The 13,493-nt window shown below is 34.6% G+C and overlaps 1 protein-coding gene across 1 annotated transcript; it reads right to left on the bottom strand.

Moving 5' to 3' along the window:
* Positions 1-99: 99 nt before the first annotated feature.
* Positions 100-12,563, bottom strand: LOC142978004 (uncharacterized). Its single transcript, XM_076122212.1, has 5 exons — positions 12,529-12,563; positions 2,811-2,928; positions 2,164-2,294; positions 1,627-1,841; positions 100-639 (listed from the first exon to the last, which is right to left on the bottom strand). Exons 2-5 carry the CDS (start codon positions 2,916-2,918, stop codon positions 587-589), a joined length of 507 nt encoding a protein of 168 aa, XP_075978327.1. The 5' UTR covers positions 2,919-2,928; positions 12,529-12,563; the 3' UTR covers positions 100-586.
* Between the last annotated feature and the right edge of the window lie 930 nt (positions 12,564-13,493).

Below are 13,493 nucleotides of genomic sequence, written 5' to 3'. Positions count from 1 at the left end.
GTGCGTTTACTATAGCATGATCACAAAGGATATAATTTACACGATTTTATGCTATAAAAAATATTTTAAGATAATAAAACCAACGAATACATACGCAGATTCTTTATTTCAACAATTGACAAAATACCTACACCTAAATCTAACAGAAAGTTAACAGATTTTATAAATTGCCTTACAATATAATATTAAGTGCGTACTTTAGGTACTATTCCTTAAAAATAGAGCAAAATTGACTTGAAAATTATAAGGTACTAGAATTAATAGTTAGTAGTCTTAATTTCTAAAGTGAGAAGAAGATACTAATGTGTACCTGCGTTTCCTAATAATAATAACATATTATGAGTATTTGTTAGGAGGCTTCGTTTCTTCCGGACTTTTTAGAATTGATTTACATTCGTTTACGTTAACGACTGGACGTTCGGTTTTTCATAACGTTTATTATTTATTGCTTTTTTCTTCATAGAGTAGGATTGTAGATAGGAAATGATCATGGAAAACAAAAACTCTTCTTAAATTTTGCAAGACCTTGCCTATTCCTTACTTAAGATTAAAATACCCGCGATACCGTTAAGTTGATAGATATCTTCTAGTACGACGATCTGAATGCACAAAGTTTAAAGTAGCACACCATTTGGGGCCCTGCGGAAAAAAAAGAATATTTAATTTAGAACAGATATATAAATATTAACTATAAATAAATCATGACGAAAGAAATCCTTCCTCTATCTAGGCACTTAAAATGCTCATCTAATTGTTCGTATAATCACTAAAAAGTATATAACAAAGTCGCTTTCAACTTAAAATTTAAAACTACACAATGTATTACTATCCAGATTTTTTTAAATATATAAGTAGAGTGACCAATTATACCTACACTTAGACCTTAGTGTCGTATAATTGGTTAAGGTTAACCCGGTGTAATCCGAGCGTAGTCGGGCGAGACGTTAGTCAGTTAATATTCTAAAATAGTCAAGATAACAAAACTTGGCAAGGCAGTCGTAGCTGAAATGCGTATTGTGTTACGTATTTATAAGCATTCAAACTAATTAAGAACTCCAAAGTTATATTATTATCCAAAAATAGCAAGCGAATTCAATATTTGATTATTGCTGCTAATTGCTTAACTTTGTTTTACGATACACCTACTATATTCGTGTCTAATTATATTAACAAGAATTAGTCTTAAAGTTAAACATTAGAATTATAGCGAAAATAGAAATACATTTAATCGATCACTAAAATCAATTGTCAAATATTAATGAAAGAAAAGGAAAAAATATAAAGCCACCTAACTCGTAGGTAACATGGTGGACTCAAACCCTATCTTATTACGAAAAAAGACTCGTGACTAGCAATATGAGAGTAACTAATGATTTGCATCATACTGTCTTAAAGCCACATAAACCCTCATTATTCCTATAACCCGACAACTTAATGGATAGCCTTGGTATGCATGATTTACACACCGCACACGCACACCTTGCGTACTCTCTCTCTACTAAGTGGTTACACTATAGAAATCTCCTTTTAGCCTTGGATTTATAGTTCCTACGCTACGTGAGACCCTAGGCTTCGTACCAAATCAATGCCTTATAATCTTTTCACCAACTCAAATAATATTCTTACTCATAATTTTACCCTTCTTCTTCCAGTTAGGTTGTTTGCGAGTGACAGGCTTTTGTTTGACATCTCTCACTGGTACTCTGATGACCGGCGCTGGTCGCTTCATGATGTCCTTGAGATCTTCGTTCGATCGTTGTGACCAGCTGTACAGGTCAATGCTCCCTGAGCTGGGCTTCTGCCAGCTGTAGGGGTCGATGTCCTTTGAACTGGGTTTCGGTCTGCATATAGAAGGGAACTGTTATCAAAAGGGCTAAGTAATATTGATTAAAGAATTGCGATATACTTATACCTACTGCTTTAATGATCAGAAGCAATAGTTTCGGGTTCGTCTAATTCAGTGTAACATATTGTAGGTAAAATTAAATATTCTATCTATTTAATTTTACCTACTACTTATTTAGTGTATTGTATATTTTAATCTATTTTAATATTCAATCACGGGGACTACTGGATACGCGCCTGATTAGTTCTCAAAACTAAGTATATAAAAATGGTCGTTAAGAAGTCGTCTTTGAAACAAAGGTATTAAATAATACCGACCTGTAGTGCATGTCCAAGTCCTCACTGTTTTCATTCTGCAGTGCAGTGATGAGTTTGAAGATCATGAGATCTTTGATAGGATCCTCTCGCATCTCTACCATTTGTTCTCCAGAGTCTATGTAGGTCCCATCCTGTTCAACAAAATATCAAGAAAATAAAAATGTTAACAATGTGCTTGTAATTTTAATATTACGACTTTCTGCTATAATTGAGTATTAAAGTGTCTGTCTGGATTTTAAATAATTTTAGACAGTACTTTAAAGAAAATATCCCACATCCTTATAAACACACTTATAAAAAATATTCTAGATGAGGAAACTCAGTATTTATCTCTATGAATAAATAATAAATAAATATCATTGGACAACTCACACACGGTCATTTGATTCCAAATTAAGCAGAGCTTGTACTATGGTAACCAAATAACTTATAAACATACTTATATATTTCTAAATACATACTTGTATAGATAAATTGACATCCAGGCTCAGAACAAATACTCGTGCTCATCACACAAAGATTTGTTCCGGGTGGGATTCGAACCCACCACACGCAAATAACCGAAACTAATCCTGCACAGACAAACACATAAGTTTTAAGGTAGGTGTTCCCTAGATTGAAACCAGCGAAGGATATTGGCTACTCACGTGATAGGAATCGTCTCCGGCAAAGTCGACAGGTCTTGTATCTTCGTAGTTCTCGAAGGCAGCAGCGCACGCCACCAGGAATAACCATAGACCACTTCTGTAGAACATGTTGACTTTCCTTAGAGAAAAAATACACATTTTAATATAGTAGTATATGATTCTTGGCACGAGAGTCATGGGTTCGATTCCCAACATACCTAGCGTAATGTTTAAGGTGGTCAAGGAAGGCATGGGTTCGATTTCCATATAATACAAGCGTTATTAAAAGTCCCGACGATTATCCTCAATGTGCTGTAGGTATCGAAGATGTCTTCAAAGATAGGAATTGAATTACGATTACCGGTGAAAAAAGAAATATATTATGTAAAGAGTTTTCTTTCAAGGTAGACACTACATGTTAAATCTTCTCAACATCTAATGTACCGAATCGATTATTTATTTTCTATCTTTCTTTCTTACTAACATACATAAGACAGAATAGGTGAAATTTTTCCCCGTTTTTGTAACACTTTTTACTGGTGCTCTGCTCCTATTGGTCGTAGCGTAATGATATACAGCCTATAGCCTTCCTCGATAAATGGGCTATCTAACACTGAAAGATTTTTTCAAATCGGACCAGTAGTTCCTGAGATTAGCGCGTTCAGACAAACAAACAAACAAACTCTTCAGCTATATAATATTAGTAAAGATTAGCAGCTTTACATCAAAGTTAACCTAGCAACTACATAAAATATAGACTATCCCAACAAAAGGTTTACCAAGTAGAGCCCATTACTACTATTAAACACGAATAATACGAGTCAAAGCGTAGAAAAACAAAATGCAAAACAGTCCTAACAAGCCTCTGTTCAAAATTCATTGACGCGAAATTACAGATCTGTTATAAGGCTTGACACATAAGGAGAGCGGGAGCGTGACGAGTCGAACGCGTGAACCGCGCGGCTCTCTTCTTTCTACACATGGCGGGCAGAGACAGGAGACCGAGACATGAGACCGCCAAATTTACCATGCCAACTGTAGCAATTGCTTTTGCTATGCAATGAATACCAAGCGGTTTTTGTCACTGCAGACTTGCAGAGTTACCAGATGGCCCGGAAACCATCAAATCTACCACCAATGATGCTCTAAGTGCGTTATCGTACCCGTAATCGAATAGGTTTACTCGTAGTATTATTCGCTCGAGACCAACTATTTTCATCTTAGAAATCGTTATCTATCTTGCAAGTAAGTACTTGCATTTTTCTATGTGAAACACAGTCGACCTGCTACCCTGCTACCTGCCAATTCATTCGACGGTGTCAAATCAACCACTCATCATCATCACCTATCATCCCACTCACGCTCCGGCCCGCGCCAGTTCCGCAACCGCGTATGTCTTGCGTCTATCAAACTTGCGAAATAATTCATCCGAAACTATGTAAACACGGTGTGTACCGAATTTACATTAGAAAATTAGTGACGTAAAACTAATTTGGTGATTCGCTTTCATAATTAATTACTTGTATGTGTTACTTAGTTTCATACAGTACTGGAATGCTTTCATTGATTTAATTAAAGTTTTGTAACTAGGGCTAATTTTAGAAACATCTACCTGCTTATATTAATTTTGGACCAATGATTACACGGATCTATTCTGAGATTAGAGGTTAATGACATTTCTAAATGTTTTCTTGCTAAGTTTAGGTTACCCAGTTTACCCACAGAGTCATGTTTAAGTTGTATTCAACAAAAAATGTGTGAATTATGATAAACAGAAACTTTCTCTGTGGTCAATAACATTGATAAATTCAGAAAAGAAAGAATAGGAAAGCCAGTCGTCTAGGCCAACTAGATTTTTAGATAGAGCCTGGACTTTACGTGAAAACGGAGAATGAACGTAAGATGGACTAAAAGTTACTGATTGGCGTCTACCAAAAATGTTCGTTATAATCAAGTTGTCCAACAAAAGTTGTTACGTCATGGCTTTCTTAACTTTGGAAATTTAATATCAAACAATGCGTTTAAATTTCAGTAGAACAATAGCGAACCACCATCGTCATATCTATGTACTTTATAAACAAACAAAAAACACTTTTTTAAAGGGAATTCGGTACGATCTTTAAAAAGACCATAGTACCTTAACAAAAAACAATTGTATTCTTTCAGGAAAAAAAATATTACATTTGTTTATGTAGATATAAAATAAGGGAAGTTTCTACTGTATCTGACTACTTAATAGCAAATGTTTTATTAGTCGTAGTTAAAATCTGACGGCAACCATTTTTTTATCCAATCCCTGTTCTTTAATGCTGGGCAGGGATCTCGTTACCAAATTATTTTTATCACCCACACTACAGAAATATTTTCTAGCTAGAAACCAAGTAAAATAAATTTTAAGTAGGTGTAGGTAAAAGTATACCAAAATTACAGGAAGTTATTTATCAATATTTAAGACTAAAACAGCTCATACAATTTGTACTTACATTACGGTCGGTAATCTAATAACCTACTCCCATTCATAGTCTATTAATACTTGGTTTAAAGTTAAATAGGCCTACCTTCATTTCTTTTGTATTCAAAATATAACAAAAGGTAAGACTAATGGTCCACAAAGGCTTTACGAAGCACATTTAAGATTAATATTCATGAAAATTTAACGCTATGAATATGTGCTGAAAAGGTAATATTTTCTTGGGTATGTGAAAATAATTGTAGCACTTTGTAAAAGTAAGTAGGTGCAGACTAAATCTAAATTATGGTTAATATTTTAGTGAACAATCAGCTTTCTATTATAAAGTACTTAAGTAGGTACTATTTTATATTTAAATATGTAATATTTCAGTATTTAAATAGTTTGAAAAATATTTAGTATCATATTGCATGTTTAGGCGTTCTTTTTTTTACGACGGGGAAATATCCTACAACTTTGTAGTTAGGAGTCGGGTGAAGTCGGATTCTTACCGACTAAAACCACCCTCTAAACAACCAACGCATAATATATCTAGATAAAAGATGTGATGTTATAATTATTATTAAACTAGATACCTAGAGCTAAACACTTCATCCCGCTATAATTATTCCTCGGATAGCATTTTTGAACTATAGGAAATACAAATATAATTGTATAAAAATGTTATTATTGGATAGTAAACAACTAACTAAAGATCTCCCACGCATTGACTTCGGGTTCAAACTCACAACCTTTGACTCTTAAAGTCATGTGTGTGTTGTGAAAATAGTTGTCTTTAAATAAATAAACTTTGTGAGGAAACATGATTAGGAGAGTTCGAACAGTTCTTGGTAAGGTGTCAAATACGAGTATATCTGTTACTGTAAAAGCCCGAACTGTGGTAAATCCTAAGATATTCCGGTAAAACCTAAGATTTACCAACTCTCAGTGGTAAAAGTCCGAACAAGCCAGAATTTAAAAACTATGTTACGATATATAAAAAAATCCTCCTTCATAACTATGTTTATAACTATTTTAGGGTATAATTATATACTGTGACATAGTTATAAAGAAGGAGTTTTGGGCATAGCGACATGGGTAGGTTAGGTTAGAAGGCTAAGGTGGGAGCGAGCGAAGCGAAGCTCCCACCTTAGCCTTCGTGGTTATTTTTTTTTAACCACCCAGAAGGAGGAGCCCCGCGAAGCGGGGCTCCGGCGAGATCTCGACATCATCAAGTGAATATAGGTAAAAGTTCGAAATAAAAGGATTTTTCGGACTTTTACCATTGCGAGTTGGTAAATCTTAGGTTATACCGGAAAATCTTAGGATTTACCACCGTTCGGGCTTTTACAGTAACATATCTATCTATTTCTAGCCGATATTTATGACCTTAAACCTAAATCCTTTTATCACTGAAACCAAGCGTTTGGGTAAACAGTACTATTTTTTTTTACTAACTTTTTTGACAACTTCTAGAAAATATTGAATAAACAAATTTTAATTATGGTATTAAATTACTCGCCCTATAAAATGTAAACATTTTCACCGTAATTGATAGACAGACATAACAATTAAGTACCGGTATAGAAATTTAACAACTACCTACTGAAAATGGATGTTGCGTAAATTACAGTGGAGAAACTAAAATTGAAATATAATTTGGTTAACGAAACATGAACCCTAACGTACTGAATAATTCGCGTCCGTGGCGCAGTGGTTAAGGTCATCACGCCGATACTATTGCGTAGGGAGGTCGTGGGTACGATTCCCACACGGAACAATTATTTGTACTATCCACATATATTTGTTTCGGGTCTGGTTGTACTTTGTGGCGGTTGTTTGTATGTTTGTAAAAGTCTCCGCGACACAAAAGCTAATCTTAGTGCGGGATTTGTTTATCTATTAAAAAAAAAAACAAAATATATAGTCAGTAACCAAATAAGGACTTTTTATAAGAACCCTATCCTGCACTAAGAATTGTTCATGTGTTGCGGAGACTTTTATAAACATACAAACAACGCACTAAAGACACCAGATCCAAAAACAATTATTATTTGTCGACAGCAAAAAATAATTGTTTGTGTGATTAACTACAAGTTCCGAACCCAATCATATGGAAGTTATACAGTTAAAAATACAAGGAAATATTTCAAAAATCCCTTAAAAATTCACCTTCACGGCCTCTAGACTATCACTTGATACGGTATCATAATACCTAATGTGTAAGCTCTATGCAAACTAATTAATAGAAAAGCTTTTTAGCTAAAAATTTACGTCATAGAAACACTCACTATGTTTGTCACATAAAGTAAGAATAAATATTGTGAAATATTAAGAAATAACAAATTCTACCAAAAATAATTCATGTAAAATGTTGCTAAGACGACCACATAAGGTTCCCTGTGAAAAGATATCCGATCTCATGTACAGCCAAGCTTTTGAATCTATCTATCTATCTATTTAATCAGCCCATATCCACCCACTGTTGAGTATAGGCCTCCCCCTCAGCACGCCACTTTATACGGTCCTCCGCTTGTCTCATCCATTTCGGCCCTACACATTTAACAATGTCGTCCGACCATCTAGTTGGAGGCTTTCTTCTTTCTAAATCTAACGACACTAATTTCACAAATTCTAGATTGTCATCATCATACCGACTCCTATTATCTTAGTGTAATGAGTGAAGTTTCATGTGTATTAGAAATAATTATCACTTGCTCTAACGGTGAAGGAAAACATTATGATGCGCTCTTGCATACCTAAAAACTTGTTAAATGCATTTATTGAGGGCACGCAAATCCCCAACCCGCACTTGGCCAGCGTGGTGGACTCAAGGCCTAACCCCTCCTCCTCGTTTAAGAGAAGACCCTTGCCCTGCAATGGGACAGTAATGGGTTAAAAAAATTAGTAAAATTCGTATGGAGTACAGATTCATTTCTGCACTCAATTTCATTAAAATATCCATTTAAGGTACAGTTATATTTAATGTACTGTGTAATTAGACGCATCATTAATCAAGTTTAAACACTGATTTTATTTATGCAGTGTTTTGTCACTTTTAATCAATTTTCTATGTGCGTATGAGTGAAAGAGATAAAATACTCTGTAACTTATCGGTAGCCTAATTCCCTACTACTATCGAAAATAGACAACCCGCTGGTCAATCGAGAAATGTTGTATGAAAGTCTGATCAGCGCCTCTAGCTTGCGCCGTAGGAACGATTATTGTAGAACATTTTAAATGTCAAACTCTAAAGACTTTAGAGAAATATACTACAAAACTCACGCGACGATTATCAGTAGGCAGTTAATATTTACTTGTCAAAGTTGTCAATATCGCCGGAAGGTTTTTGCCAATCAAGATGACAAGCTTAAAAACTGTTATCTTAATTGACAGCCGGGGCTTTTTACATTCGCTCTGAAGCACGGAGACGCTTTGTTCAAGTACATATCTATGGAATAGCCGCGTTAAAGGTTGTTAAACGCACTGATCGGTTACCGACCAGTGAATGCACTCATAGTCCAACAATTTAGCATAGAACCTTGTATGCTAGGTTCGTGCCAAGCCAAGGTAAACACTTAAATGTTAGATTTATGAGTGACTCGTAAGTACATATATTGTGGAAATACACAGTATCATTATTAATTATGCAGATAAACTGTCAAGCCTAGGCTCTCTTCTATGTTGTCGGACTAAAGCCAACTATAGCGTTTGTCGTTGCGTCGATGTCGTTATGTCGTTAACACATATGTTACCATCATGTTTTTGTATGCTAAGAAAGCGATCAATAAGCGATATCAAAATGCCTTCAAACGTTCTCGGATGCTAACACGTATCTCAGTTGACAACTATTTGGAAGCCAATATGCTGTACATTGTTTTCTCCCTTAGATTATTTATAGTATATTGATTAGTGATTAACACATTACGTCAAAACAGCAATTTGCTGCATAATGACCATCAAATTAACGTACATTTGCACCTGAGATACGTGATAGCCCCCTTGAACAAGATCACCAATCGTATCGAACCACGAATCTATACAAGAAAAAGTGACACATGAATGTAAAAGGCAATATACGTTACATTTCTCTCCGTTTTGGTAATGAAACCTTCAATACAATCAGCTTTCGCGATCGCTGAATCAATGAGGCAAGTGATTTCCATGATTGTACAAACGAAAACCAGTTTACAATGATTTGAGGTATCAAGCACAAATTGATTCACAAATTAGTTTGTAAGGAAACCGAAAGAGAATTTCCGTGATCTTAGAATTATTTCCGAGGGTAAAAAACCTGTTTTTCTCGAGGAAAATTTTGCTTTTAATTGGAGAAAGAATTTTTAATATCGGTTCGATACTTTCGGAGATTTCCGAATACAAACAACAAAGTTACGGTTTGTGTAGGAGATAACATGTTCTTTTACAGCATATTACATTTAACATGCTGAAAAAATCCAATATTAATATGTTAATAAGGATAACGAAGCTTTATCCAATAAATATACCTAATACAGTAACACTACAGGTTCGATCAAATTCTAGATATGCATGAATTAATTGAGATAGAAATTTAGCCAAAGGGTACTACTAGAAAAAAGAAGAAAAACTACCAGGATTAAAGGCTAGACTTTTTTTGTAAGTAGATTACAACACCTATATTATGTTTTACTTTTTCGCTTTACACCCACTTTTTCTAGGAAAACCTAAAACCACACGCATAGAAAGTAGCATCACCAACCAGTATTATCAGCCCTCTAGCTTTAAATCTCGATATTCTTATTATTTCTTCACAATCTTATCACAATAGGCCTTAGGGTTACATAAGTGCAGTGTGTCTGTTACGAGCAAACGCCCACAAGTTTTCGCCACCTACGTGAATTATCATTGTGTAATCGGAAGACACTATTATAACTAACCTTTACATCGCATAATCATAATATAACGAATAAGATGAAGCAAAACTAGGCTTTACATACATAGAAACATAAAACGACGTCTTTTTTCCATAGTAATAGGCAGAAACCAAAGAACGCAAGTTGGTACGATCCTTGCTTTATTCGTATCCTAACTTCGTGTCATACAGGACCGCCGGTTACGAGTACTACGCACCTGACGTTTTTGCAACTAAGCTTTATGATACTAAAACTATGTGTTATGCTAAGTAAAATGCATAGATTTTGATGCCATATAATAGAAGAAGACATTATACTATCAGAAATTGGACAAAGAACCTCAAAACAATCAACTCCAGCATGATCAGAACCTAGACCTTTACATGCACATAGGTGTACATGCAAAAAATCATACAATTTAAAAAGAGTAAGCAGAGCCCTAATATCACAATCGTACGATCTTTACAAACTCATTTAACAACAAGTGTCCGAAAACACAATTTGACAAACATACGAATTTTGTGACCAACAATAACCTTCTTTCCTAAAGTCGGGTAAAAAGCAATAATACCTTCACACAAAACTTATAAGCAACAGATAATATGTCCCCGTGTCCTTTAACTAATATATATTAAGATGACGTAATACTTGAGGGCCATTGAGCATCCGAATTAATATTAACATGATACAGTTGGGGCCCAGTTCCTGGAGGTCCAAAGGTTCTATTGTTATGTTTTGTATGGGACCGTAGTTATTTTTCCGGGAGTCAAAAATTGTATTTTGTTATTTTTAGGGTTCCATACCCAAAGGGAAAAAAATGACACCCTTTTACTGAGACTTCGCTGTTTGTCTGTCATAAGGCAGTAGTAAGACAGTTGTAATTTTAAAGATGATGTATTTCTGTTGCCGTTATAATAACAAATACTAAAAAAACAAATGTTTAACGAGGTTTCATACGACAAACGTGATTTTTTTGCTCATCTTTTAAATAATGGTAGTCCACGAGTCCAACTCGCATTTAGCCGACTTTTGACATTGTAAGATGATCTCCAATCAATTCATCAATTCAATAGATTTCATTTTATAACCTTGACCGGAAGATTTTAATACTTATTTTTCTGTTACTCTGAATTTATGTTCATTCATGATAGGCATTCGTTCCACGTAAAACACTGTTATTCAACTGCATTTGGTGAGACTTAAAGTCGACTCCAATATAGTTTGAACAAAGGCTAGGCTGTTTAATTGTGATTATTTGTGACAATGACCTCATGACTATGTTTTCAAGACTGTTTTATCACGAGGGAAAAAGTTAAGCCTTAAGTACGCCATACTCGCGAAGTGCATATAATTTTGCATTCCCTCAAGAACTCTTTTAAAGATCTCTCAAGCGAGCAAGACTTTATCATGACTTTACCTTTACCGTTAGAATAAGTGGTCATTATTTCTTATGCTTATTATTCAAAATGTTTTAAATATTATTCTAGACTAAAGAGAATCACTATGCCAAAAAATGCCCTCAGATATTGAACATGATTGTAACAAGAATGTCATCAGTATGTTTACAATCTTAGAGAGATTTTTAATCTCGAAATATTGGCAATATTGGCGACGTCAACCTCACCGTCAACGTCATAAATAGTTAGGCGAACAGATTTTAAAAGTATGTCTTTTCATCCCCCGACTAAATATTTTTAAAGATACAATGACATACTCGTGTTTAGTTAAAAAAAAAAAATACTTTGAAAAAAGTTACTACAAAGCATTTTCAAAAATATAAAAGGTCAGCGCTATACAGTAACTTGATACTGAAAGGCCCTTGCAGCGTTACTAACTTTGTTTAAAACAACGTCAACTAAAAATGTGTCATTAAAAAGTTTAAAAAACGTTCCGAGCGAAAATTTTGCAGTTTGCAAAAATAAAATTAAACGTGTGTTGGTAAATTCTACACTGTTTCCGTTTATAAAAAGTCAGTTTATTCGTTAATTATTTGATTTGGCAGTTTGAGAGCGGTAAAAATGAAGCTTCTTAATTTGAAATCAATATTGAACTGGAACAATCAAAACAAAATACGTACGTTTTTTTTAATTGTCATGCGATATTCTTATCGCCTTGTTGATTACTTTATATCGCGAAAACTTGAAATTGTTGTTTAGACGACAAATCATTCATTGGAGATCAAAACAAATTTCATGACCTTTGAAAATCTATTAAAATAATGGTATTTATAAATATTGTGCATACAATTTCTCATAAGCAGTTAAAACCTATAGACACAAAAAAATATTCAAATGTCCAAAAAACTTTTTTTTTTAAATTAAAAACATTTTACCCTAATTTGAACACTAATGTGATATCAACCCTAAGATTTTTTTAAGTAAAAAAAAATGTAACCCACCTGCAATAAATCCGTCGTAGAGGTGTGCTACGCGCTGTAGATAGTAACTCGACTGGCGAACACTCGCGCTCGACCGAGCTTATATCCCGCCCTACGGCCTACGCGGCTACGAGGCTACGCTTGCTACTAAGTGCTACGTAACTGCTACGGTGTCTTAATGCAGGGGTGTTATACAATGGTGGCAAAAAAATATTTGTTAAGTTTTCAAACACAAACATTTTGATATTTTTTTGAAACTTTGTATATTTTGTTATATTATTTTTTTGAAGCCAATATTTAGTTAGTCATATTTTTGAATGAAATAAATATTAGCTGAGTGGTCTCAGAATGCACTTTCCACGCAAATGGTCGATGGGTCGAACCCGAGGCAATACACCAATGACTTTTTGGAGTTATTTGAGCATTAGAATAATTAAATGTCACTTGTCCCAACGGTGAAGGAAAACATTTAATATGAAGTCTTATATCCGATCGATTTATTTAATGAACAAGCAATATTTCATATTTCGGTTTAAATCTGTTTAATGTGTATGCATGTAATGTAACTAAATACGCTATAGCACATTACCCTAAAACTTGTATACACAAGGCATGTCATTAAAAGTTCATCCACACGTTTACGCCAATAGGCTCGCCCGCTATTACACACTTACATTGCAAATGGCGAAACGTGGGTGTATTACATTCACCTCTGCCTACAACTTCGAGTTAACATGCGTGATGTTTTATATGTATGTTTTTTTTATAACCCACTAGCTGACCCGCGCAACTTCGCTTGCGTCCAATAATAGAGAATGGGTGAAATTTTTCCCCGTTTTTGTTACATTTTTTACTGGTACTCTGCTCCTTTTGGTCGTAGCGTGATGACATATAGCCTATGTCCTTTCTCGGGATTCAAAGTATCTCCATACCAAATTTCATGGAGATTGGTTCAGTAGTTTAGGCGTGATTGAGTAGCAGACAGA

Source organism: Anticarsia gemmatalis, chromosome 13 (assembly GCF_050436995.1).
Source record: "Anticarsia gemmatalis isolate Benzon Research Colony breed Stoneville strain chromosome 13, ilAntGemm2 primary, whole genome shotgun sequence".
Lineage (NCBI taxonomy): Eukaryota > Metazoa > Arthropoda > Insecta > Lepidoptera > Erebidae > Anticarsia > Anticarsia gemmatalis.
This window is presented reverse-complemented; position numbering and strand designations above follow the sequence as displayed.

What these genes read in the sequence shown, in the direction of transcription:
- LOC142978004 (XM_076122212.1), bottom strand. Translation starts at nt 2,918, where the DNA reads ATGTTCTACAGAAGTGGTCTATGGTTATTCCTGGTGGCGTGCGCTGCT. An exon ending in CCGGAGACGATTCCTATCAC is followed by an intron (nt 2,295 to 2,810) that starts GTGAGTAGCCAA and finishes TTTGTTGAACAG; the next exon opens with GATGGGACCTACATAGACTC. An exon ending in GACTTGGACATGCACTACAG is followed by an intron (nt 1,842 to 2,163) that starts GTCGGTATTATT and finishes TTCTATATGCAG; the next exon opens with ACCGAAACCCAGTTCAAAGG.